The sequence below is a fragment of the Oxyura jamaicensis genome, chromosome 7, assembly GCF_011077185.1.
Source record: "Oxyura jamaicensis isolate SHBP4307 breed ruddy duck chromosome 7, BPBGC_Ojam_1.0, whole genome shotgun sequence".
In the NCBI taxonomy this organism is placed as follows: domain Eukaryota; kingdom Metazoa; phylum Chordata; class Aves; order Anseriformes; family Anatidae; genus Oxyura; species Oxyura jamaicensis.
The window spans coordinates 14,878,862-14,906,657 of NC_048899.1; the positions used below are offsets into that span (position 1 = coordinate 14,878,862).

The 27,796-nt window shown below is 37.9% G+C and overlaps 1 protein-coding gene across 1 annotated transcript in view; it reads left to right on the forward strand.

Annotated features, from left to right (window-relative positions):
* PARD3B (par-3 family cell polarity regulator beta) overlaps positions 1–27,796 on the forward strand; it is a 402,224-nt gene that overhangs the window by 149,629 nt on the left and 224,799 nt on the right. The window contains exons 6-8 of the mRNA XM_035330820.1: positions 13,232–13,323; positions 23,565–23,651; positions 27,152–27,277. Coding sequence (XP_035186711.1) covers positions 13,232–13,323; positions 23,565–23,651; positions 27,152–27,277 — 305 coding nt within the window. The remainder of the gene's footprint in view (positions 1–13,231; positions 13,324–23,564; positions 23,652–27,151; positions 27,278–27,796) is intronic.

The window sequence follows — 27,796 nt, forward strand, 5'->3', positions numbered from 1 at the left end:
TTATGAAAGGTTATTTTCAGATGACTTTTCAAAATCCTGAGAGAGGTTGAAAATACCATTATGATTCATAAGGATTTGTTGGAAATAACAATATACTCTAAGGTGATCCGCCTCTGGTTTAAATTACCTGCTAGGTTTAAGATAAGCCACTGATGGTAATGTCTTGACTCATAGGAGTCAACTCAGATTTATTAATAATATCCACTCATAATATTCAGGGTAACACCACCGTGCCTGCAATTTTAGATCCTAGAATAAGGTTTTGTATACGGTTGCACAGAATTAAAATGCTACGCGGTTGTCTTAATTTCCATTGAGAATTAGGATCAAGATCAAGGGCTTTGTGTAGGGCGGTATGTTTTCTTACATTCAACTCTCAATTCCTTGAAGAGATTCAAACAACATTTAACCCTTATTCACTTGTTTGGTGCTGTCTAGGTTGAGATGTTTCCATGGTCCCTTTGCAATTTCTTAAAGACTGATGACCTGGTTTTCCTCTGACAAGGTTTTTCTTAGAGTTAGGTTTAAAGAATGCAAAATGCTAGGGTTTGCCTGTCAAACAGAGAGCTGGCAAGACTGATTTGTGTTGGTTTGTTCTTAGGTTGTCATGATGACTCTTTGTCCTCAGTGTCAGGACAGGTTTTGTTGAGAATTTGGTTCAGAAAATGCCCAAAGCCAAAAGGAGGTGAGCATTTCCTAGGGACATAATTCCTTCCTGTACGGAGATAAGTTGTGAGACTTCATAGCGTATCTGTGACCAGTGACAATTTTGGATGAACCTTACCTGCAACTTAAAATGATGTATACATAAATAAAACTATCTTTTGAGAGTTTAACATCACTTATAGTAGGGAGAAAATAGTTAAATATTAGATGGCTGCAGGATGATGCTCAGACTGTTACCAGTAAGCCACTTAGACTGAAGCAAGCTGATAAGTCTTTCATTAACTCAATGTCTGAATGTACTGAAGAGTAAATAAATTTGCAGCCCACAAAGTTAAGGGGGGAATACTTAACTCCCAGCAGGAATGAAAGTGCCTTTAATCTAAACAAGCAATGTAATTTTTAGTACCTTGTGTTCAAGGGCTACATTCCAAGCTGAGGAAGCTCTGTGCTAATCGCAAACTGTGGTTCCCTGGCACGCTGTGGCAGTGTCTTGGGAAAACACTGGATGAGTGGGTCTCTGAGAGCATTCAAATCCTTGTCGCGCTATAGATTGGGTCTCTCATGGGATCTTGATCTTTGAGTTCTTTGAAGATTTTGGATTTCATGGAGTACGGCGGGTATGTTTTTTACCACAGCTTGATTACAAAACATTTATTCTGTAAATTGTTACATTTTTGTTTGGTCTTTATCGTTTCAGATTGCAGCATGAGCTATATCTCAATACCTCTATATGCACCATATTTTCAAGAAATTAATTCTTCTCATCTCTTGATATCCATTACTGGCCAGTCTATATACCACCATTAGACGGAAGGGATCTTCGACTATAAAAGTAGTGTTTAAAGAGGGTCATATGGTTGAAGCATGAGACATGTCTGGGAGCTTGGTATTCATGGTCTTTCATTGTTGATGTCAGTTCAATGTTCAGCCCCCGTCAAGGGCAAGCAGTAAAGGATGAGCACCTAAGACATCTGGAGAAAAAGACTATGTTACTCTATCTGCTTCTGTTCTTAAAGAGCTGTGTTGGTGTTTAGTTAGAAAAGCATGCTGTTTTTTGATTTTCTTCTGCTTAACACAGCGTGGTTAATGATGTTTGAAATATCTTTGACTGTTTGTACTGTTGACTACTGTGTTGTGCAGACACACCTGTCCATACTGGACTTTAGGTCATGAGTTAGCTGTTCTACAAAGAAGGAGTCAAAGCTAAAATATTCACCTCCCTCTGCGCCATGTCTTGTGCTTTATCCCCTCTGCATTCCTCAGGCTCCAGCATTGCTTGCACACACACATTCACATTCTGATTGTTCTTTCTCTAGCTCTGCTGTGAAAATGTTCTAAATATTCATAATGTTATGTATATATCATACTAGGTGGCTGTGTATTATTAGAAAGCCTGTGCTTTTAAGCACAGTCATCCATTGTTCAGTAAACACAATTACATTGCTCTATCTTTCATCTCTTCTCTAATGAATTCATGCTAATTGATTAATCAGTGCTGTTGCTTCACTATGATAATCCCATATGAGGAGCAGTAGTAACATCACTAGCAATTATTAGCATAGGTTGTACATGGAGGAAGCAGAATGTAGCACATGGCCAGTGCCACCAGAGGAGGTGAGCAGTGCCCAGGCTGGGCCCCACGCTCCTTCTGCAGGCTGCGGGCACTTGGGGTGGCCTTGGGCACAGCGCGGGGCTGCGCTGCCTGGTAGTGCCCTGCTGCTGGAAAAAGGTGCGTCTGAGGAGGTGGGGACACTGTGAGCAGCTGCGTCTTTTCCAAAGTGTCAGCTGGATGGGTTATCAAAGTGACCGTCATGCTGACATAATGATGAGAGTTACTTATAAGGCAAGGTGAAGGGTAGTCTTATGCCACAACAGCATTTTACTGACATTACTGTTTGGTTTCCAAAGCAGTGAGTTAAGTTTTCTGATTTTGGACAGAAGTTAACTTTGGTGCTTTCATGTTGTGAGCAGTGCTGAGAGAGGTGGATGTAAGGTAATGGTTTGGTTTTCCTTGCTGATGCAGAATCAACAGATGTATTGGTTTTTGAATTTTGAAAACCCTCCTTATCCACTCCCACTGTCACTGGTGGTGGTGGTGGTCAGGGCAGATTTTCATTTGATTGTTTGACCTACCTTCCTTTTCCCTCTTCTCCCTGTTTTTTCCTCTAAATATCAAAATAGAAAGTGGTAGAATCATTGAGATCTCCCACATATCCATAACTTTCATTTGGACTGAGAAAGACAGCTAAATTCAATACCGGATTTACTGCAAGGAATAGAGATGTGAGTCTAGAATGTCATTTATTCATCAAGCTTTCCAATGGAACGTGTTCTTTAGCAGCCTTTAAGATAATATTGATAGCGTATTGGTATGGCTGAAGAAAGTTTTGCTTTGATACAGAAACTACATTTGTATTTTTTTTTCTCTTTTCTGTATTGTAAATATATATATATATGTATTTTTTCAGGTGTTCAGAATTAGTAGTTTTATGTGGTGTAAGTAGTAATTCTTGTTAAAATTAATTCTTGTCAGTGTAATTCTGTTTTGGGGCAAAATGGTGATGTGGAATTATATGCAAGAATGCCTAGATAAGACTTTAAATGTGACTAAGTAATGCTTTGAAGAAATCATTGCAATGTATTGTACAGCATTTTCAAAGATTTCATTTTTTTAAAGGAATACAAGTAGTTCCTCTTTGCATAAATGAGAGGATTAAAATACAAATTTAGAGTTTGAAAATCTCTTGTGAATGGTTCCGTCAATTCAAGATCTTGGGAGGCTTGAAATAGTGAGTCAGGCTAGGGAAGATAATATGATATTCTTTTGGTCTGAGAAAATTTGCTTGCAGAAATGTCATTTTTTCCCCATTTTTGCAATATCATTAATTACACCATGGCAGTTTCTAACCAAGAGAGAAGGGATTAATGTGCGTTTGTGGTGCTAATTATGAGCACTTCTAAAATGATGCTTGTTGCCATGGGAATGCCCCCTAATAATTTGTATAGTAGCTCAAATGTCCAAAGGTTGTGCACTTTCTTGAATACAGATTCTGTCTCCAAGTGGGTGATATAGAAGAAGTTTCTGCTTGGAAACACCTACTTCTTCACTGTCTTGCATTGCTTATAGCACTGCTACATGGTCTCTATAAATAAGAGAGCCATAGATTTCTGAACAGTAAATACAGCCTTTAAGTAAAACACTAAGAGGTAAATAAAATATTAATATTTTAACATTACACTAGTAGAATCTCAGGGTTTATCTACGTGATTTCTAACAACTAGGCACAAGAGTACTCGTGCTTTAGGTCAGCCAAAATCTTTTTAAATGTTCTTAGCATGGGTGAGTTCAAATTAATAATCTTTTTGAGACACAAATAATAACCTAACTCTCACAGTGACCTGCTAATGCTGTCCTGTAGTTTCTAGTTGGCTTGCAGTGTAGGTAGAGATCTTCTTCTGGTCTTCAAAAGACCATGTAGACACTCAGCAACAGACAAAGGGTATTTAAATCAGCAAAATTCTCTGCCTGGTTTTGCTGCTACTTTGTCCTATTAATATAGTTTCAGTCAGGAAAACCCTCAGCATTGAGTGTAGCTCTTTCTATAGGTACTAGTCAACTGATTTCTGTCTGATGTTGGGCAGACCCTGACACTTTCTTGTTGAAGAAAATAGAGGTTCATTTTCTAAACCACTGTAGACCTTACAGAATCCTAATGTGTATTTAGTCATGAAAAGCCCTGTTGAAGCATTCAGTAACATGTATGTAAGCTTGAATGCCCACCAAGCAAAAGCAATTAAAATCAACATGAGAAATGGGAAAGAGGGCTAATAAATAATTGTCTGTTTTGAAGTTTCCCATGGTCATATGACTGACCACATACCCCCATCATTGCAGTAGTTAATTCCAATAATGACAGCTTCTAAAAGTTGTGAACACTTACCATATTACTAATGTTTCCAATAGTGTTTTTTTTTTTTTTTTTTTTTTTTTTTTTTTTACTCTCCTGTGAAATTTCGTTCTACTTAAAGATTTGGTTCTTGGCCAGTAGAGGTGCTAAATCCAAATATTTATCAATATACTATCAATGCTTTTAAAAGCTGCTTTATACTATTTTTGAAAATACATTGATCACACCTCACCCTGGAAATTCTTAAAATGTTGGGCTTAAGTCCAGAGTTTTATGTGCAGGAAAGCTATTTCTGGAGACTCCTCTGTGGTAGCTCCCATTTTTCTTTTCCTCTGAGCCTTTCACAAAAGGAAGTACTTGCACAGGCACTCTCACTGCACCTCTTCCTTCCCTTCAGCCATGTAAACCAAATGCCAGTAAAGGTGTGAACTCCACTACTGTTGCAGCCAGTGGAAATTTATTTTTTTCTAACTCCGTGCTAGAGAAATTTCTCATCTGAGGACGCTTGGAAAGTTTCATGACCGAAATTAAATGCAATGGTTTTGATCTCCAGGCCTAAACCAATCCTTGCTGCTCATAAAAAGAGGATTTTACTGTTTGTTCATGAATTTAGGAGTTGAGTTTTCCTGTTTCCATGCAGTTTCAGGAGGTTCATGAGCTATATTTTTAATGGTTAAGACTGGAAACAAATTGGGTTAAGGAGGAAACTTTGGAGATTGATTTTGGCAAAGTGTGTTTTATGCTGCAAAGCTGAGCATTTCCAGAAGAGCTTATTGGAGATTAAGAGGTATGAGACTGGTTGGTGTCACTTCTGTCCACAGAGAACAGAGGCTCTCCTGGTTTGGTTCATGCTGACTCCTGTGCTCCCTGGGAGCTGTGTTTGATATTGATAAGATTTTGCCCAGGTACAAGTCAGTGGCTTCAAGGTACCTGTTGAATTTGGATCAGTGGTAATTAGGAGGGTAGAGGATATTGCTTCCCATGAGGTACTCTTCCCCATTTTCTAAGTGTGAGAGAGACCTGCTTACTGTTCCCAGTGTGCCCTCCCACTGTTTTGGCAGCAGTTGTTGACCACTGCTCTAAGGTGTAAACAATCATATGGGAAATGGCCATGTATCCTTAAGGTGTTCCTGTCCCACTTTTCACAATGATATGAAGTACATCACTTGAACTGTGCATGTGGTTCAGTTACACCTAATCTGCCCCAGTGCGAAGTCACACTGAGTAGGTAGACCTGCCAGGGAAAGAGTTAGCACTGAAGAACAAACAGTAAGTATGCAGTCCACCAGTATGGTTCAGCCGTGAGGATAACCCTCAGCAGAGAGTTGGTAGCAAACACTTTAGTGGAATAATTTTTTAATCTACTCCAGACTGATTCCCAGGAGCACGTCTATTTATGCCCTTGGCTTAAAATATCTTTTTAAGTGCCAAGACCAGCTCACAACAACATTCAAGGCACCCATTGGTAGTTGAGAGGGGAAAATGTTGCTGTTATGGTTCCTCAAACTGTCATGTAATTGCTGAAAGCCAAACTGTATTACAGCTTGTCTTTGCGTTGTGCTAATTAAACATGAATCCACTTGCATATTGTGTTAAAAATATCCAAAGATGTGCACTGTTCTGATTTTGAAAAATACCTTTACCAGTCCAGCAGAATACATTTCAGTTGACGACACCGAGAGAAGTTGCATGATTCTTATTTTTATATTTGTTGCCTGCCTAAAAATCATCTTTAGCAAGTGATTAATTGCATTTGCAGATACTGCACAATTGCATCAATTATCCATTTAAAATGAATTTCATTCTGAATAGTGAAGAGCATGATGTAGATTAATCAGTAAGTGAAAAGGAAGTACTGTAAGCTGTTTAAAAATACGCGTCACGTTTTGTAGAGGCAGAGTGATTTAAATCAAGCAGACCACTGGAAGAGTAACGAATACACAGTATCAAATGCTAATATTTTTTCCTTTAGCTTAGCAGCTTTTTATCGGCCTGTTTTGCCTTGGTTTCTGTGCTTGATATAGCAATGATAGTTATAGTGTGGGGATTTAGATGGTTATGAATTTTTAAATTTAGATAAATCAGTTGTGATTATAAATACACTTGTTTAAGTATGACAGCTTGCATGTCTGATCAAAATTTCTCTTTCGGACAAGTTCTGTAATGTCATTTAAGAGCTTACTGAACAGCTTACTCAATTTCTATTATCAGTTAGTTTTAAAAGCATTTGTTAGTTATTTCATTACACTTTGAAGCAAAAAAGGAAAGTGATATTTTAAATTTCATCTGATTTTTTTTTTTTTAAGGTATATTGTTATACTAGCTTTTGCAGTACCAAACCATTCCGCTTACAAATACATTTCAGGAAGTGTTTTTGGTTATTATGTAAAGTTGTGTGAGTGGGCAGGTAAACAGGTAAGCAGATGAAATGCGGATAGATAATGACAAAAGCTTTGTTTTCCTTTCTAGCGTATGAGTGACTTTGGTTTTGTGCAGACTACTGAAAGCCATGGTTTGCTGCATTCTTCGTTTTACAATATTAGGGTGACAGGAGCATCGTAACAAAAGGCGTGGGTTGCTGTGGGGGAAGCAGAATTCCAGGCTGCCCAGGAGCCCCACAACGCTCACCACCTGTGCGGCCTTCCAGCAGGCCGCGGCCCGGCCCGGCAAGGCCTAACTGCCGCGAGGCCCATGCGCTCTGCCAGGGCTTGGGAACAGCCCCGTGTCTAAGTGCTGAACGTTAAATCAAGAGGCGTGTAACGTGGGTTCAAATGAGGTTAACATATTTAAACCTGTGCCCGTTTATATTGTTACAGAGCAAAACCCAGCATTTTCACGTGTTCCTTGAGCCAGATGGTTTGGGGTATTTGGTATGCAATGTCAGCTGTTGCATTTGTTGCTGTAAGTAAAGGTAAACACCTTTGTAGCAGCTACTAACCGGTTTGGGAATATTTATGAAAGTGCCGATTTTTCAAGCTAAAAATAGTGCTATGGCTTTTTAAACTCTTTCTGGCTGTCAGAAATACTCACATGATCCTGAAAGTTCTGCTAAAAATGTTCGGTTTTAAAATATGGTAATTAGGGTTGTCTGTTGTGAGAGCAGTAGATGAGACATTTCCTGCATTTGTAAACGAGCGTCCCTTTCACCCACAGCTTTCTTTGCATCCAATTGTTTGTTGTGTTGGTAGGGCCTGAACTGCCGCTGAACCTTCTTGGAAGAAGATCCACGTTGGCCAAGCTCTGCGACCTGCCGCTCTGCTCCGTGACCTTGTGCTGCGGGGCCTGGAGGTCTTTCCTTTGTTTTAAAAGCCTGACCTCCTCAGGGAATACAATACTATAAACTGGAACTTAAAGCATATATTTTCACTTTTAACTTGGCCATTAAAATAAAGTTTGAAATAAAGATATTTTCCCTTGGGATATGCCAGACTATGAGTGGATACCATTTGTAATTCTTATTAATAGATCTTATTTATTTCCTTCAATTTTATGGTTAGTGTTTGATGACTGCTTTATACTCCAAGTATACCCTGCACTCAGGATGTTCTCCAGTTGTTTACACAGAGTTACAGTTTCTCTAAACTTCCCATCTAGTTCTGAGATTTGTCTCTACTGCTGCTTATTGTTTAATAAGAATTCCTTTTTTTTTTTTTTTTTTTTTTTTCTGGCTACATAGCTTTTCCAAAAGCGATATATCTGCAGTTTGGAATGACCTGCAAACTTGCATCTTGTCCTAACAATAGTACTGGGAGTCTGTCAGAGAGGTGAATAACAGCCCTTCTATGCCTGCTGGTGGCTCTTGACTATTTCTAAAGATCTGTCATGTTGACAACGTGGTATAGTGTACTCTTGAATGTGTATACAAAACATTGCTATAGGAACCCTCAGTGAAAAATTTATTTTGAATTAGAAGATAAAGGAAAACTACACTGTAACCAGAGTTTAGTTGGAAAGCTGATCAGGTGCAGATTTTTTTTTTTTTTCTAAGACTTGAAAATACACCTTTTTTTAGTTGTGACAATAGCAGGAAAGCAAAGCAATGGCCTGACACAGTGCAGGGCCGGTCAGTGGCCTTGCTGTCAGGCAGCCCTCTGCTGTGTTGGCTGCTCAGGGCTGCTCCCTCTGAAGTCAAAACAGGAGCTTTGACTGTTTTGAGCTAATTTTGTCTATCCCTTTCTCCTTCTCTAGTCAGAAACCAATACTTTAATCTCTCTGTTCAAAAGTGCCACTTTCACTTTTATTTAAGCTGATAGGTTCCAAGGAGTTATGTTTGTTTGTTTGTTTTGTTTTGTTTGGTAAAATGAGCATTTTAAAGAGAGGAAAAAGGTGGGAGGGGGGGGGCGGCATGGCATTTCTTGTACTCTAACCTCAGTGTGATGCTCTACTGATTTCAGCATATTTGTTTTGGGAGATAATACCATCCATGCTGACCATTAAATTGGGAATACGGTGCACATTTGCAGAGTAGAAAACGTTACTGGCATATACTCTGTTACTCCAACTATTACACATACACATTTACCTAGTTCAAGAACTGTCATGTAATGAATATGAGATATTTTCAAGCATTTGGGTTATAGTTGTTTGCAGAGAGCTATTATTCTCCAGTACTCGGCTCTGGTGAGGCCGCACCTCGAGTACTGTGTTCAGTTTTGGGCCCCTCGCTACAAGAAGGACATCGAGGTGCTTGAGCGGGTCCAAAGAAGGGCGACGAAGCTGGTGAGGGGCCTGGAGAACAAGTCCTACGAGGAGCGGCTGAAGGAGCTGGGCTTATTCAGCCTGGAGAAGAGGAGGCTCAGGGGCGACCTTATCGCTCTCTACAGATACCTTAAAGGAGGCTGTAGAGAGCTGGGGGTTGGCCTGTTCTCCCACGTGCCTGGTGACAGGACGAGGGGGAATGGGCTAAAGTTGCGCCAGGGGAGTTTTAGGTCAGATGTTAGGAAGAGCTTCTTTACTGAAAGGGTTGTGAGGCATTGGAACAGGCTGCCCAGGGAGGTGGTGGAGTCACCATCCCTGGAAGTCTTCAAAAGACGTTTAGATGTAGAGCTTAGGGATATGGTTTAGTGGGGACTGTTAGTGTTAGGTTAGAGGTTGGACTCGATGATCTTGAGGTCTCTTCCAACCTAGAAATTCTGTGATTCTGTGATTCTGTGATTTAATAGGATCCCTCTCTTCTGTTTCAGTCCTAATTTGAAAAACATGCTTTTTGCAGCCCTAAGAAAAAATGCTTAATTAAAATCATCCTTATGTAAATAAATTAAAAAATAATAGTTATGCCATTTTTCTTGGATGCATGTGCCTTCTTGATTTTTTTATTTACTGCACCTTTTTGCATTTACTGCTATTTCCTAAATGAAAACTGCAATTCTGTTACATTACACTGGCAGCTGAATTTGAGTAAAGTTTTGGGAGTCAGTGTCATTAATTCTGCTACTATTGAAAAACTGACAATTGATCTTTATTAACAATATATTAAGAATTTGTGTGTTTTGAATCCTTGTCTTCTAATAGTTGTGCATCGTTGGCTTGCTATCATTCAGCCTGTTGGGCAGGAGATACCTGTTTAAATTTACTATGGCTCTAATGAAATGCTGAAGTATAAAAGGAATTTGTCCATTTGTAGTGATTATTACGTGACTGGAACTTCAATGTCATTCTCAGAGAGCCCGAATATGATTATGAATCACTATTATGATTCGTGTTTCTGTGATAAGTTAAGACTTTAAATATATTTAGCTGTGTTTACTGATTTTAGCATGCTATAATCTGTGGTGTGTGAGCACTTTATGCCTTCAAATAAAAACTGGGGTGATGTTCAGGAGGGGAGCATGACACTGAACCCTCCCTGTGGCATTTCTGAAGTCTGTAAAAACTCGGCGGTCCAGCTCAGGAGTGGATAACTACTCTTTTAGGAGGCTTTACCATTGAATGTTAAAGAAAAAAAAAAAAAAGCTGTAGTTGAAGTTATGGACTCCACACTTCATCCTCTAATTCCTCTCTGAAGCTCTCCCTTATGGAACAGTGGAGATGTGCGGCTGTCAGGCACTTCACAAGGTTGGACCACTTTTTCTAACACAGGAATAAACATGCCCTGAAACATTCCTGACACATTTTAAAATCTGTCCTTGAAGACCTCTACTGGAGGTCTTATACCCCTAATAGCTATAACAACCTTATTTTCCAGCTTGCTGACATCTTTTGCAGATCTTACCTTTAGCAGAAAAGAGAACAGTTGGTTGCCATCTTTGTGTAACAACCTTTTACTTATCTTGCAGTGTAGCTGTGCACTTGCCAACATTGTGCTGCGTGACTAAATAAATCTAATTCCAAGTATGACATTAGACTTGTTGATCAAAAATGGGGTTTTAAACCTGTGAATCAGTCAGCAGAAACATGAGATGAGAGCATGTTCTGGTATCTATATTTGTCACTGCTGTGAAATCTCAGTTACCCAAGGAAAGGGGGAAGGAGGACAACTATGGATGTAACCTCGCTGTAGCAGAAACAACAGTACCCAAAAGCCCAGAAATAGAGAAGTAATGTAGCATGTGCAGACTTGAGTAGACTGCAAGGGAAGCTTTAAATAGCAAAACTGTTCTGAGGCATGAGTAGTTCTCACTCATGCATTGAGCAGCACTGTGTTGCAGCCAATGTCTGGAAGAAAAAGGAGGCAGGTTAATTTACAACCCCAAAATCTGCTCATGGTTTGGCTATTTTCAACTTTCCAAAATGAATACCCTTTGTAGCACCAATGTTTTCTCTGGTTAGCTAAAAAAGGTTAGGTTTGGGAGCTTATAGTTAATGAGGTCTGTCTCCTTCTGGCATCTGCTGCTACCAAGGCTCTGTCTTTTTTTTCAAGATGAAGTCAACAAGTGAAGGATGTGTGTCAGATTTCTGTTGCTAACTTGCTGCTTGAGGTTGAGTTTGTGATTTATGAGGTTAGTATGGAATATGCCTCATACAACAAGAATCGCTCCTTGACGTGTGGTTCCACTGTGATGAGGGATTGGAAGAGATGGCATACACTCAATACACATTTTTTCAAATAGTTCTTCCATTAGTGACAGAAGTTACTTTCAGTGTGCTATACTGGCTTTGCAGTAGAAGCCAACTCTGTTGGCTTGTGCTCTGATTAACATGCAAAGAGAATTGCTGCCAATGTAATAGGTTCAAAGACGTGCTGGTGGTGAGTGAACAAAAGGGGAGGGGAAAGGAGAGGCAGGAATCCAGCTTGATTTATAATTCAAAAGTTTGCTTGCAAGGGTGGTCATGATTCTTTTCTAAAACAAAAGCAGCCCCCTTTTCCCTACAACCTTCTTTCTACTTATAAACTGGAAATAAGTTCCTCAAATCTTTGCGAGACTGAAACCACCAAACCTGTAAAGCTATCTTTCTGGGCAGAGCCATCTTTTGAGAGAAGTTGGAAGTTTTAATATACATCGTAAAGCTTTTGTAGAAAATAAAATTGTCTAACTAGTTGGCTTTGTTGTTTGAAATTTATTTGTAACATTTGCTACCATTTGCCTTGACACAACTTGATATGGCAAGTATATACATTGGAAAATTGTACCACTGTAGCAACAAAAAAATGGTGATTAACTTTTGGCTTTATCTAGTTAAGATCAAGCTTTGAACTGAATTCTCTTAGTGTGTTGACAGCTGAAGATTTATGTCTTCCAGCTATATTCCTGTTGCAGAGTTGGCAGAAGTGACCTCTCCAAAGAAGGTCTTTGTTACGGATTTTGCTGTGTTTACATTATTGCCGTGAGGGCTGCAATGAAGTACAGTACATTAAAGCTAATATATCACCTGCTGACAGTGGTCTTATCTCATTGGTAGTTCTTTCCCTTTTCCAGTATGGAAAAAAATGCAAACATGAAGAATTTAAGGATCAGGAAAGGAAAGTTAATAGTTTTAAAGAGTGTTAGCATTAATGTTAGGTCCCTGTGTGCACTGTATTTTTGTGCCTAGCCAAGTTGTTCCATAATTTCATTTTCTGTGAAGTTAATGTGAAAATGTCTTTACCAGAGTAAAGCTGCCAAGGGACAGAAAAAGCAGTTTGTTTGAGATTTAGGGAATCTATCATAAGCAAGGAAGTGGCAGGGGAGGAAGCAGTATTGGTAGCTTTTCCACCTCTGTGGAGGCCTTCAGCTTGAGGTGTTCCCTGTCAGCATGGAGCAGCTTTTTCAAGACAAGTGCCCAAGCATACTGTAGCCTGCCCTATACAAGTCCAGGGTGGCTGGTGCCTAGTTTCATCAATCACTCTGTCTTTTTGCAGTGGGTTGAGAGATTCTGAATGTCCTGTTATGTTGTGTGAAGTTAAGGGAAGAAATCTACTGGGCCTTGATGCAAAATCTCACTCCTCTCTCTTCCCTGTGGTGGTGGGAATGGCCTTCTGGCATATTAAACCAGCATGTCAGTGGAAGCGTGGTGGGACTCTGGAGTGAGCAAACAGGACTGTAGATGCCCTCCCATTTCTGTGAAAGTTGTTGCGTACACTCTATACAAAATGGGCCTTTCGGACCTCCCTGTCAGGGAAGTGACGTTACTTACAACTCATTTTCTCTTTCAAGCACTGGCTCAATAATATCCACACAGTGTTCTATGTGCATAAATACATGTTTAGTTTCAAAATGTGCTTTGAAATCTCTCAACAGGGTGCTTCCCAGGGATCCTTTGAGGATGGGGAGATGAACCTCAGTGGACCTACAGAACTGTTGTCATCTCAGAGGACCCGGCTCCCTGTCAGGTAGGAACATCTTTGGTGTGGCGCTGACTTGAGCATGTTTGGTCAATATGCAAGTCAAGACTGACTTCTTCCACCTGCGTTGTGCTCATTATCATTACGATCTCTTCTTCATCATCCCTTTTTCCATTCTAAAAATTTACTCAGTGAATATACCGAAAAATTTATTTGCACATGGCAATTTTTTACCCTGGTTGGCGAATATGGAAAGTTTTACTTGTGTTTGCAGTATAAGGGTAAGAGGGAGGTATGCTGCTATTGTATATTTAGTGGTTTGCAATTTCGCAAGTATTTAATGTCTCCAGGTAGAGGATGTTCTTACGTAGTACATCTCAAATAACCATTTGGCTGAACCATATAATCCTAAAACAATCTTTTTCAGTTAAAATGTCACCTCTGTAAGGTTATTATTTCACTATATACTGTAGTAGATTTTATTTCTATGTTTATACACTGTGAAAACTATAGCTAATATTTGCAGTATTTCCCTGTGCATTACCTCACTAGGGCAGTCAGATTGAATGCATCTTTTTCCTCTCTTCATTTACAACAGTCCAGAGATGGCTAGTGCTGTTAGAACTGAAGGTGGTAGGGTTCATATTGTTAATTTGGGAAATACCTTTTATTTTGACCAATCTAAATTTTGAATGGAACTTAAGTCAATATATAATCTGGATTGGAAGCCAATACAGTAAAATTGGATAGCGGCATAGCTGAAATAAGAAGAAACTAGGTGTTCTCAACAAGTTTAATATTTAGTTTCGGGGTTTATTGTTCCTGAAATCACAAGGAAAATCCTGAATGGCTGAACTGAAGTTAAAAAAAACAAAAAACAAACAAACAAACAACAACAAAAAACAAACAAACAAAAAAAAAACTTTAAATAACTGCTTAAAAAAGCAGTTTGCATTTGTTACTGCAGCCTCACTTGTTAATTTTGGTGTATAATAGCACAAAGTAGGTCATTCAAATCCTCAGTGTTGATAGTAAGGATTTGACCTGGCAAATTTACAGCAAAATGTTTTTATATTGTTACTCTCCTGTCCCACCATGAGCCTAAATTTCAGTTTTGAGTGGAGATTAAGGTTGTGCTAAAATAACCTTTTTTGAGTAGGGAAGGGAATTCAGGTATTCAGCACACTTTGTCCAGTATATTGTGTTTGCTGAAAAACTGTAGTGATATAATAGCACGTTATATAATAAAAGAAAAGTGTCATATGGGAGATGTGTGTATGACAGGTGAGACATCAAAAATAAATTTCCATTTCAATTTTGAGGAAAGCAAATAATCATTTACTATAATTCTGCAATTTATAGTTCTTTGTCAAAACAGTATTAAATAAAAACAGTGTAATGAATAATATCTGCATGCCATAATCTTTGAGCATTTATCCTCACAAATACCTGAGAAAAGACAAGTGCTAATATTCCCATGTTATATAGATGGGGTTCCAGGAAAGAGGCATGAAGTTATATACCAAAAGCAAGTGCAGAAGTCTGTCAGAACAGGGACTCTGGTTTTCTGGCCCATGCCAGGGTTTTGCTGGAGAGATCACCTTTCCTTTTAGAGCACATAAAAATCAGTCTTTTCCATACAATAGAGTTAATTTCTTAGTCTTGTTCTGTGTATCATCATTTCATTTTTATCGCGGGTGATTCTTTCACCTTGGTATGGTTGTGCTTCTCGACTCGTCTGTCTGAGTTTTTTCCCCTCTGAGCCCTCCTTGTCACCTGCTTTGGTATGCCATTTTGTAGTTTCTTCTCTTGCTGGCTGGCACTGATGTGTATTTTTAGAATGGTCTCATCATGGAAAGGAACTGGAGTGCTCTTCCAGCCTTCTTTGCACCTGCCAGGCCTCTAAGTTACATGCTAGCTGATTAGTGTTCATCATGCAGGTATTGAACTTAGTCAGCTTAGTTGCTAATGTTTTTTTCTCTTTATGTAATTTTGCTCAAGTCATCTACAGTTTGTTTCACCTGAGGTAATTATTATGCATCACGAAATATATGCTCTCATTTGTCTCTTGATCTGTTAATTTGTTATGAGGATTAATCAAGCTCTGCTCATGCTATGCTCAGATTTATTGTTGTCTTTATGCTTTTACTAGCGTGTTTTAGATCATCAAAGTTCTCTTAGGAGTTATCTGAGCGCGTATTAGCGTTTTTCAGGGTAACCAAGTTATTGCTTATATCTGAGATTCTTCAGAAGATGGTGGTTGTATTCACTTGTATTTTGTTAGTGTCATCAGAAGCTTTGGCAGTGAGAAAAATGACAAGACCTCTGTATTATATGTCAAATCCTGAAATGGACAGGTCTTCTCTGTTATATCACAAAACAACAATAATGAAATTAATTCTCTCATTTTTTTTTTTTGTTGAAATATGCAAACCCCATTGGAGAGAGGATTATGGAAGGAAAAATGACAAAGGATATAGATTGAATCCCACTCAGTGACGGAGCATCAAAGTGCTGAACCAGACAGGGAGCAGAGGAAAAACTAGTCAGAACAATGTATTCCCAAGAACCTTTCTGCGTTGGTTGTAATTTTTTGTAGGTATGTGATTCATCGTAATCTGGATTGAGATTGATGAAGTAAAGAAAAACACTGACCAAAAAAAAACAAAAAACATAAAAACCAGCAAAACAGAGAAGAGCAATGTTTCCTTAAAGGCAGAATTGCAGTGAAATAGTTCTACCAAAATATAACTTGCTGTGCATCCTATGAGCCTGAGGAGAGGAGTATGTTGAGATTTTTTTAAAACACTGTTTTGCCTGCAAGTATTGAGGGGGATAGTTTGAGCTGGTTTTTTGTTGTTGTTTTCTTTTTTTTCACTCCCTAAAAATTATGAAATATGTTCAAGTATTTGCAATACATTCACATTTCTTAAAACAGTGTAGTTAGGGGGAATTCAGAAAACACTGTTCTGTAAAACTTGTTGGCATCTCTGTGAAATTTACCAGAATTTCAAAAGTTAAAGAATATACATTTTAAGGCAATGATTTTGCTGTTGTATAGCTTTCTCCTAGAGAAGTGTGGAGTTATTTTAAAAACTGTTTTATAGAGATATTTTCTTTAGGAGGAATTGTTTTATAAAGAAAAAATAATTAATCGATCACTAGAGACTATCCATCTTTCTTACTAGTATCTTAATTTGATTGAATCTAACTAATTGTTTGTATTAGAAGCTGTTATTAATAAAATGATGAAAACAGTTATTTCCACAAAAAAATATAAGTAACATCTCGATGTATAATTTGGTTCCTTTTATACCGTTCTTTCTGGAAAATATATATACATACATATATAATTTATGCAGGTGTCTGTCTTGTTATATTTCAAAGGTTTTAGGGCCATGAAGGACCACCAAGTCATGATACTGTAAACCTTAATTTAAATAAGTCATGTTAAGTTTAATGATGTTAATGAAACTAATATTTCAGCCTGAGAGCTGCTCCATGCTATGGAAGAAAAGAAAACCACTATTGTTCCTGCTGCTTTTACCAGAAAATACTCCTTTCTGCCATTGAATTTGATCATTATGACCTATAGCACTTAAATAAAATAGCAGCTAGTCACCTAAGAAAATTATCTGAGGCTTCTCATCAGAGCAGCAGCCTATCTGAGGTCAGTGTCCCTTCTCTAACTGTAGCCAGTAATGGGTATTTCAGAGGGAAGCAAAATAAAGAACATCATGATTAATATTTTATGATTGTGAAACCTGGTCAGTTGAAGTGAAAGGCTTCAGACCTGGCTTACTTTATAATTCTCATGCAAGTAGGAAAACTGTTCCATTTGAAGTAAATCAGTTCATTAAATTAAGTAGTTAAAATTAGAAAGTTGCACGTTGGGTGAATGAAATGATGGGCAGTATGGAGGACTTTTAACTCCTCTATGAAGAAGCTCATAGGAAGGAAATTTCCTTGCCTGGATTCTCTAGAAAACATTTCACTGTAGAAGTACTGGGAAACTTTTCAGGACTGTATCCCTCAGGAGTCTGAAAAAATTTAACATGACCTCTGAGAGATGAACTTTGCTGGAGAAAGACATAAAACATCCTGCTATTGGCAGTTTTTAAAGGAACAAATAAAAGCAGGACTAATTATAATCGTTTTGAAATTTGTGAAGGTGGATTTTTTGTGTTTGCTGGTAAAGGTAATGTTCAGAACAAGAGGAGCCAAGCTAATACCATCGTTGTAGAAAATTTGGTATTTTCCCTTGCTGCCCATTCTAGATGAGGACTGAAAGATTTTTAAAGTAACAGTGGGGTCTCAGTACTCTACAGAAATCAGAGAGAAATGTGTTACAGCCCCAAACCTTTAGTCCTGTAGCACAGTGTACATAGAAATACTGAAACCTTTCTTCTGTTTCTTAGTAAAAATGACTGTTTTAAGAGACAGGAAACATGTATCTGCTTGGAAGTGGATGTTTAGCTTAATAGCAGCGGATTAGTTAGAACTCAAAGAGTAATTTATGCATAGATAATTCATTACGTGTTTTCATTATGTTCTGTTTTGCTGTCTTCCCACTTTTTTTTAGCAGAGGTCAGGGTTAGTTCCTTGGTTTAAGCACTGTAGATACATAATTAAAGCGTAACGGCAGGGTTTTTTCTTCTCTGTATTTTACTTTTTTTTTTTTTTTAACCACCTTCTGTGTCTTGCAGTAGTATAACAACACAGAAGCGGAACAACTTGATTAAAAAACAAAAAAGACAAAAACCTGTGCCTGCAGGCTGTCTGATTTGTCTCTAAACTTACAGACAGCTGATCTTGTGAGAGCTAACGAATTTTAGTGGGGAAAAATCTGTATTGCAGTGACATCTTTACTAGATTAACACACTTTAGATATGAGGAGATGATTGGTTGCCTCCTCAGACCTGAAACTGGGAGATTATGACATTATTTCATAGTAAATATTTAAACTTTTTGTTAGTGTTTTCGTTGTTGTTGTTTTATTTGGTTTTGTTTTGTTTTTTGCCTATGTGGAATGGAACAGCTGAAATGTGCCTGACTCTCTTAGAAGCAAGTGAGCTGTTTTGGCTGTGCCTGGAAAGCTCCTTTGTGACCCTTCATATTCAGTTGTTTTCTCCTCTCCTTGCAGGATGCTCTCCATCGCTGGATATTACTCAGACTTACATCTGTCTTTGAGTGTATTCACACTGTTTAGTATCTCCAGCTCCAGTTTCTTCTTTAGAGTTTTCAAGTCGTTTTCATCAGAACTTTGAGCATCTGGTTTGAAAGGGGAAGGAAAAAATGGAAACAGGGGTAGGAGGTGGGAGGAAAATGTGTTTTTTGGCAGCTGTAGCTGGGCTGCCTTCTCCAAAAAGATGGGTACAGATACTTCATTACCATCAGAAACTGACTGTTAATGTGTGAAAGAAGTGCATGGACAGTCATCACCCTCTGTTTGGATAGATCTCTGTGTGCTTCCTCTTTAAAATTCCCTTTATAATGTGATACCACCCGTAGCCTGTGCTCCCTAACAAATGTGAGCAGCACTTGTTCGTGGATTTTCTCCTCCCTGGAATGGCAGCATCGGCCGGTGGGGCAGGAGGCACGTGTGAGGGACAAGTGGGGAAGAGCAGCTCAGTAACTTCACCTGGGAGTGAGCTCTCTGCATCTGAGTGACATTTCCGTCAGCTATGCTTATCTGTTTGCAGCGGGGGACATGACATCCAGTATCCAGTGCTGAGTTTTGTTTGTTTGTTTGTTTTTTTAATACAGCAGTTTAAAAATATACAAGGAATTCAGCGATCTGTCGAAAGCTTGTTGCTTCGTCATCTTGCTCCTGGGTTGAATAGTTATGTGCAGGTGTTGAATAGGGCTAAAATGGAGAAGAATATGCTATTGGGATGATAAATACTTAATACTCTGGCAGTAGGTCCTTGCGACATGCACATGATGACAAGTTTTGCCCCATGTAGAAAGAACTTTTTTCTGAGGTGCTGTCTTCTATACGTTGCAAAAAATTAATCCTCTGTAGGTTGCATCGTACTGCATTCTCAAAGAGAAATCCTACCAAAATCCTCCTAGCATTGGTAATTTGGGAAGGTCAAATCCCTTTAGCGAACAAAATCCTACTGCAAAACTGCAAAACGTTTACCTGTGGAGAGAGATCCCTGTTAAGCATCTGTGTTTTCAGCGGTTGAGATTAGTTCTTCACTATTATTGGATAGTTGGTAGAGGAGCCTTCAGCTGTCAAAGCTTTCCCTATCGTGTATTTGACAAATTGGTAATACCTGATGCAGTTTTCAGGAGAGGGAGCTATAATATTTGACAGCAAGGGCACTATCAGTGTGAAGAACAGACTGATGGCCACTGAATATGCAGTGCTCCATTTAAATTTTGCTTTTTGTGTTAACAATGGGCTGTTGTGCATGCTCACTACACACACACACACACGGAGAGAGAGACCTTCTCTCTCTTCTCTAAACTGTACTCATCAGCATTTTTAATAATATGCATGGCAAGCCTTCCTGCCAAATGTGATAGACTGTAAAGAATCTGGCAGAAATCAATAAACATCCAGCACTGAAGAATTTACATCGTAAATGACGACAGCTTCTTCAGGTTAAAAATCAATAGTACGGTGTTGACTGTGGCCTTGGATGCAGCAGGCGGGTAACGCAGGGCAGGTGCTGTCCTTGCTGAGACCACAGATGATGTTAGTGCAGCAGCGGAGGAGAAGGGAGACACCAGCATTTATTCCAAGAAGCTGCAGTGCAGTGTTTCTAGTTGGGGTAAACCCTGCAATTCTGATTAGTTTCACTGAAATAAACACTTTTAAAAAGTTAATTTACTTTGATTGCTGTAAGAACATACCTGTACTTACTGCATTGCAAACCCAGCAAGAACAGGATTTTCTGAGGCAGTATCTTTGTCTGCTCCTGGGGAAACACACTGGAGGCACGCTCTGTGCATTGCTGACCTGTGAACCAATGCTCCTGGCCTCTCATCCCTAGCCCGCAATCGGACTCCAGGTCTTTGTATACTGACTTTATAGGTCAGAGTTGGCTTTTCACTTATTGCAAAATGCATTTGAGATTTATAGGAGAGATTTAACATAGGAATAGGTTAGAAGTAGGTTTCTAAGTTTTGGAAGTTAACTTTTCTTCTTCGGGGATTAGGTTGTTGTTTTAAATGTGTTGAATATTGCATAAAATCCATCCAATGTCAATATCAAAGCTGTCAACCAAAATATGGAAAGTCGCTCTGCATTCTCCCCCACCACTCACTTTCAGTTTTTTAACGTGACTGTCAAACACAGAGGCCCAGCACCTTGGGATTCCTTGTGCCTGTAGAGTTTAATAATTAGTATCCTTAAACTTAAAGCTCATCCTGTTCAGCATTTCATTCACCCATACCTACTCCTCAATTCTCCTGCCAGTGTAGTTTAAATTGCAGTCCAGTGTGGACCAGGATGCTGCTGGAATAAAGCTGTTCTTTGGGGCAGATGAAACCAGCTGGAAGATGGATAGTAGGAGTGGATGATGTCAATTTTTTTCTAACTCTTTAATCTTTGAGGTTTCTAAATCAAGAAAGCCCAGTCCCAGATATCCCACTTTAGGATATCAGGGCTCCAGGTATAATATAAAAACATAATGTCCTCTAAGGTCTATTAATGCTGTTGTGCTGTTGTGAAGGGCAGTTTTCTTTTTAGGTTTAAAGAATAACTACATATGGGAACGAAAAGTAATTCAGAGTCATATTTTTTTCATTTCAAAATATACTTATAAAGTACCTTTTAGATACATACATGTGGTGTCCTCTTGTTCTGGATATTTAGTGCTTTAGCGCATTACTTCTAGGATGTGTCACTGTTTTTAAAAGTATCAAACAATCTGCATGCAGGCTACTTGTTCTCAGAAATAAACCATTTTTTCTTAGTGAATAGATTTTAAAAATAAACTTGTATGTTATCTTTGGCCTTGAGCTGACTTATAGCTGCAAGTATATTGATTTAAGATGACAGGTAACCTGTCTGTCATGATCACCTCAGAAAATTCTTGCTTTATTTTACTGTTGCTTAGGAAGACAACTCTTCACAGGAGTCCTTAGGCAACACAGGGTTATCTGGGGACAGCCAGGATTTATTTAAATTTCTCCCTTTACAAATGAAAACCCATTTGCTACTGTTGCTTATTTTCTGGACCTTTAGGACTTAACTCCCTTATACGTTTTGGTTCTGTACAAGTTCAAAAGACGATACAAGTGCCATTTTAATGATATCTTTTTGTATAATTATAGTTTGGAATTGATGGAAATTGAAGGTGGTCCTGAAAGAATAGTTAACTTCCTATGTGTGCGTTTTTGAGTTTTGGGAACAATCCTGAGTGTAGTCTAGCTTTTCTTTTTGGTTTTCAGTTTCACTAGAAAAAAAATGTTTACCGAGACCAAACCAAAAAAACCACCAAACTCATAGGAAGCTTTTTGTCAGGATTTCTGTGCCTGGCTCACAAAGAGGGGGGAATACAGGAAAGAAAAATAGCAATGCATGCTGATAATGCCTGTGTTATAGATATAGTAAAATGGAAATCTTTTATGTCAGGATCAACAGGGGTTTGTTGTTCAGGATTTGTCCATTTCATTTATGTGGAATATAAATTCATTCCAGTCAGCCTTTTGGGGAGAAAAAATTAGAAAAACCCTCTCAAAACTGTATAAGCTTATTTTCTCGTTGTGTATTTAACTGAGCAAGGTAAGAATTATTGTACCAAGGGCAAGTTGCTTCTTATTAACCATTATACAGCTGGATGAGACTTTTTAAAAATAAAGATGTGATATTAGAAAGCAATGACAGAATTTGTCTAAGATCAGTTGCAGTAGTTGTTGTTCCCCTTGTTTTAGGTGCACCGTGTGTTTTTCTGTAACGCGCAGTCTGGTGTAACGAGGGTCTCCCTTCAAGGGTGGTCGCAGATTCCGCTCTTACAGCCGTGCCTTTCTGCCCATTCTTGCATTGAACAAAAAGGCACAGGCCAGGGTGATCAGTCAGCAGATCCCTGCAGAAATTATTGCCCAGGAAAACACCGCTGGGGGAAGGAAGGAGTCGAAGGTGTTTCTCATCTTGCAGAGGTGCACTCTCTAGATATGTTCTAAGGTGTTGGCAGAAATGTCAGTCTTCTGCTCAACAGCCTGCACTTAGATCAGACTGACTGCGTCTGTAACTCAGGGCACTATGGAAAGTGCTCACTTAGTTCAGCGCTTACAGAACTGGTAAAACTGTGGGATTGATGTGCAGGCATCGCAGAGCTTTTTACAGTTTGACTGGATTAGGGTATTCCTAATGTGAAGGGAAACACCCAGTAGCTTTCCTCTGGCCACTAATCTCCAGCAATGCTGTTCGGTGTGATTTGGGGGGAGGGAGGTGTAACAGAAAATGTAGACTAGCACAGAAGGCAGGAATTCTGTACTGAAATGTAGAACTCGCCCCCTTCTGATCTTTTTTGAAGTTCTAGCCAATTCAAGTACCTTCCTTTTCAAACTGTGATCACCCAGAATAGAACTAAGGCCACTGCAAGGCTAGCAGTGTAAAATACTCAATAGGAAAAGAAACGGCACCTAGCCATGAAACAGCAAAAAAAAATTTCATTGTATTGTCAGAGATAATACAGAGGTTATTGGTAATGCTTTTTGAGGAAGGAAACTTCCTGAAGAAATGGGCTGAGTTGCAATTTTGATTTTTGTGTGTGTGTGTGTGTGTATTGTGTATGTCTGAGGTTGTATGCAACACAAGGCAGAAATCAAGATACTTAAACATAATTCAATTAACTTGCTTATTTGTTTGATGTCTTTAGTGTGTGATCTGTGTGTTCATAATGGGTCCACATGGGGATAATTGACTGAAGCAGCTAATGTGAAACTTAAGTTAAAAAGTTTTTTTTGTTTGTTTTTTTTTTTTAGAACATGTAGAATAAAATTTCTATCATGGAATGAAGTATCCCCTGACTTCAAAGCTTATTTTAAATATTCTGGTTAATTTACTAAAGGATGCACTTAGGAAATTGTCTAGTGTTTTGTGTCTTTCTTTTTCCAAGTAGACAAATCCTAATCTGAAGAAAGATTAAAGAAATTGTTAGGCATTTTGAATTTCATCGATTTTCTCTATATTAGTGAGTTCTGAGTGTAATATTGTTTCTATACTTTATGCTCTTTGATCAAATCATTTGTTTTCAGGTTAGAACTTGTTTTTAAGGTAGAAAATTACGTGAAGAAGCATATGAGATGTTTTCTTGTGCTCTTTTTTTTAGTGAAATGACAAAAACAGTGGAGATTTCTGGGGAAGGTGGACCCTTGGGAATACACGTAGTGCCCTTTTTTTCATCTTTGAGTGGAAGGTAAGATATTTTCTGCATTGCTCAAGAAGTATTTTAATGAAAGGATTTCAGTTTCAGTTCTATTAAAGTACCTGCTCTATAACCATAAGGAAGAGCAAATGCTTAAAATATATAAAAATTGTTACTTGAGTCTGTGACCCTGTCTTCCATTACCAAAATGTTTACTAGTCTACATGAGTTACATGAGACAATACCAACCAATTTGTTCATATTTGTTCTTTTAATTGTCTCTGTTTTTCTCCTCTGAATGGTAAACTGGACTCTGAGTAGAACAATGTATTTCTAAGATGTCAGGGTTGGTTATATTTTGTTGTGTTTTTTTTTTTTTTTTTTTTTTTTGCTTGTTTTTTGTTTTCAATTGGATTTCTCTGCATAGGCCCTTCCTTAATGACTTGTCAGACAAGAAAAGTCAAAAAAAATCTGCTTGCCTGGTCATGCCTCATTTTTTTTCAAGCTACCTTTCAGATTTGGTTGCATAGCATTTATAAAATGTGTACTATACCATGAACTTTTCTTTGTCACAATACAATTACTTTAATTATAAATGATTTAACATAGTCTCTTGAGATCACAAAAGCCTATTATAGCAGCATGCTCATATTGATGTACTGTAGTTAAGACTGTGTCAGCATTTTCATTATAACTATTTTCCAAGCTATGTAACTGGAATGGTAAAAATAAAAATAAATAAATAAAACATCTGGACTGAAATTTGACATACGAAAGCTTAGCCAGAGAGTTAATTTGACACTGGCAGCCCTGCATAAGAGATGTGAAATTGCCACTGCCATAAATGACACTATTATATAGTAAAGTGGCTGCCTGTAATACAAAGCCAATTATTGCAAAAGTAAAAATTGTCTAATCCTTAAATGTTTCTTTACTTGTCAACTTTCACGTAGGACAGAGAACATGAAGGATTAAATTGCCTTGTAAAGGTCTGTATATGTAAATGTTTTCTCAGTGCCATCTGTGGTTGTTAGTGAACCCACATTCCTTCAGAATATTTTCTTTGCCAAAGGGGAAAGTAGATAACCACTTGCTGGAAAAATGTCATCGCTGTCTCAAGAAGAAAGTTGGTCTTGCATGGGAACTGAAGGAGGTCTGAGTTGTGCAGGCTGCCTCTCTTGCTCAAAGCGCTTGTGTTCATTGCCCATCACAAAACGCAGACAGTGGTTGTTTGGTTTGAGTATGCCATGAATGTTGGAGTGTGTACACTGTATTTCAAAATGTGATGAAATCACAAGCTGTAAAAATCAATAATTTTGTAACTGTAATGCCGTTCTGTATTGAAATCTCGCTGTTTTGGGTGCTTTTAAAGACCTCCATAATGATAAAAAAAAAAGAGTTCCTTGGTCTGCATTGTGTACATTTTATTATGTCTTTACCTACAAACGCTCTTGGGGATCCCTCAGAGCACAGTAGTGGGTTGTGGGTTGTTTTTTATTTTTATTTTTATTTTTCACAAATGTCCTACTTGTTTAAACAGTTGTTTTGAAATTGTAATGACCCTTGGCAGAACCATACATCTTTGTAAGAGCACTAGGGTGACTTAAATCACTCTTACCTCTTAAACACTAGACCCAGGCTTAATTAAATAAATTTTAACTCATCAAAGATGAGAAAGTACAGAAGGACATCTTTTATTTCTGTTAATGACAGGGTGCAATTTATGGGGGCACGTTGGCCATGACCAACTTGGTCTGGTATTTCAATTGTAAACAGTTATCTACTAATAAGGTAATGCTGGCTTTAGACCTAGTGCTGCTGCAGAGCAAAATTTTTCTAGAGGTAGTTAAAACATCTTATTAATTTATGAACTCTTATATAGGAATTACAAACTAATGGAAATATTTTTTCCCTTTCTTCAGCACTTAGATATCATTAAAAAAGGAAATTAAAATTTAATAGTGCATTAAAACAATGCTAAAATTGAGATTGTATGAAATAATTAATGGAGTAATGAATTTTAGCTGCCATAGCAAGTGTAACTCAAGCCACTCAGTTACCACAGTGCTCACAATAGGTTTTAGACAAGTGGGCAAGCCTATAGCATTACATGAATGCAGCACCTAGGCACAATAGGATTAGGGAAGACTATAGCAACTGACCTAATTTTTAATTTCTTTAATTTCCCTGCTTCTATTGGTTTCTATCTTTTTGTAATTACATTGAACTAGTTCTAAGTGTGTAGCTTCTTGATTGCAGCTGGTTGGATGGTTGTCATCAGTAGGGCCGTGGGCCCTCACCACTGCTTGCCCTTTCAATCCTTTAGTGAAGGGTAGCACAGGCTGCAAGAAAATCCTAATGTGATTTTTTTTTTTTGTGAGATGTTTTGAAGACATAATATTCAGTTCAAACCAAGTTTTCATTTAAAGTATGTTTCTTTAGACATAAATATCAATTTTAAATCTTACTATAAAGTAAATCTACCATCAGAATGTTACACATGAACAATGAATATTGTGTCATTTGAAATGGCTTGCTGTGAATATGTTGAATGGAATTAAATATGAGAGGCAGTCATGAATCTGAGAAAAAAGTGCAAGACTTCTGTTTTGCGATTGGAGTGCTGGCAAAGTTGGAAATTGCACATTAATATTTTATGGAGTATAATCAATAGAAAATGGTCTCTAAAGGTCATCTGTCTGTGCTGATGTGGTATGGAAATTTAGTGGATAAAACTGGATGATAAAAGGTCTTCACAAACATGCAGTTGTCAGGTTTTTGGGACCTTATATCATTTGATATATCTGCGGTAAGCTGTGATTTGCAATATAGATATTCCAGGTAGGTCAGGAATAGCCCAATGTTCCTAGCAGTTAGCCACGCTGGAGTTTTGCTTCACTTAATGCATCATGAGAAGTTTCTGTGCTGCACCTCAGTTTTCAATTTGCACATAACCTGGTTTAAAAAACAGACAAAAACAAACATAAGGTTTTGATGTTCTGCTGCTGTCCTACAACGTGAATAAATGGTATTGCTGTCATGTGTCACAATAGGGTCTTGAGAACTGAAAAGTTTCAGAGACTTCTCAAACATAGAAACTTTGGTTATTTCTGTCTAATTCTATTGCTGGTTTAGTTTATTACAGTCTAGTTAAAACATTAACTTTTAAATCGTTTGTGATAACCATTGGTGATTTTCTTCAGAGCAATTTAATCTTAGTGTCAGACATGTATTGCATAAACTATGTTCAACTTTTTATCTGAATGTGGAGATCTAGGTGTTTTCCTTCATTTCTCTAAGTATGACCTAAGTAAGATTTAATGCTTCCAGAAGTTCTAGCATGTGGATTAGCGATAATGTCCAGCAGTTTTTCTTGGTGTTTCTTGGTGTTAATTGAAGCAAGAACTGGAAATTCTTCCATTAGTACTTCATAACAGTCTATCTCATCTCATATAAAGCAGAGATAAATGTATATATTTAGTTGGTATAAATTAATACCAGCAGAATAAGAGAAGTTTTCATATTAAAAAATAAAATCTTCTGCCTTTTAGGATGCTGGGACTCTTTATCCGTGGTATTGAAGAAAATAGTAGATCTAGGCGTGATGGACTTTTCCATGAAAATGAATGCATTGTGAAGATCAACCACGTGGACCTCATAGATAAAACCTTTGCACAGTGAGTGCTGTTTTACTGGTATTTTTAACTAGCCAAGATTTTATACGATGCTGAGTTAATAGAAATGGTTTGTTTAAGTTGATAAATATTTATTTTGGTTAAAATGATGGAAAAAATGATAACTGGCAGAAACTTTGTGATTTTCTTTCTGAAACCTCTTTAAAAGGTGTAAATTTAGGATAAGAATGCTTTTGTAATCTTAGTAAACCTTTTCTGCTTACTTAATTAAAATGACTTCTTTTTTAAAAAACTTATCTTCACTTTCTAATTCTTCTGTTATTTCTCCATATTGTCTTCATAATTTTTTCCTTGTAAGAACTTCAGAGTGAATCAACTTTGCAGCATATTTTTGATGTCCCTTTTCAAAGGAAACTAGATTTTTCTGGGCCTAAAGCTTTTTTAGGATTTAGGTTTTTAGAAATACTAGTACTGTCAAACTATGATTAGTGGAGCTAAATGGTAAGTCACACCTTTTATGACTATCATGAAAAATCTGTTGACATTTATTATCCATCTCAA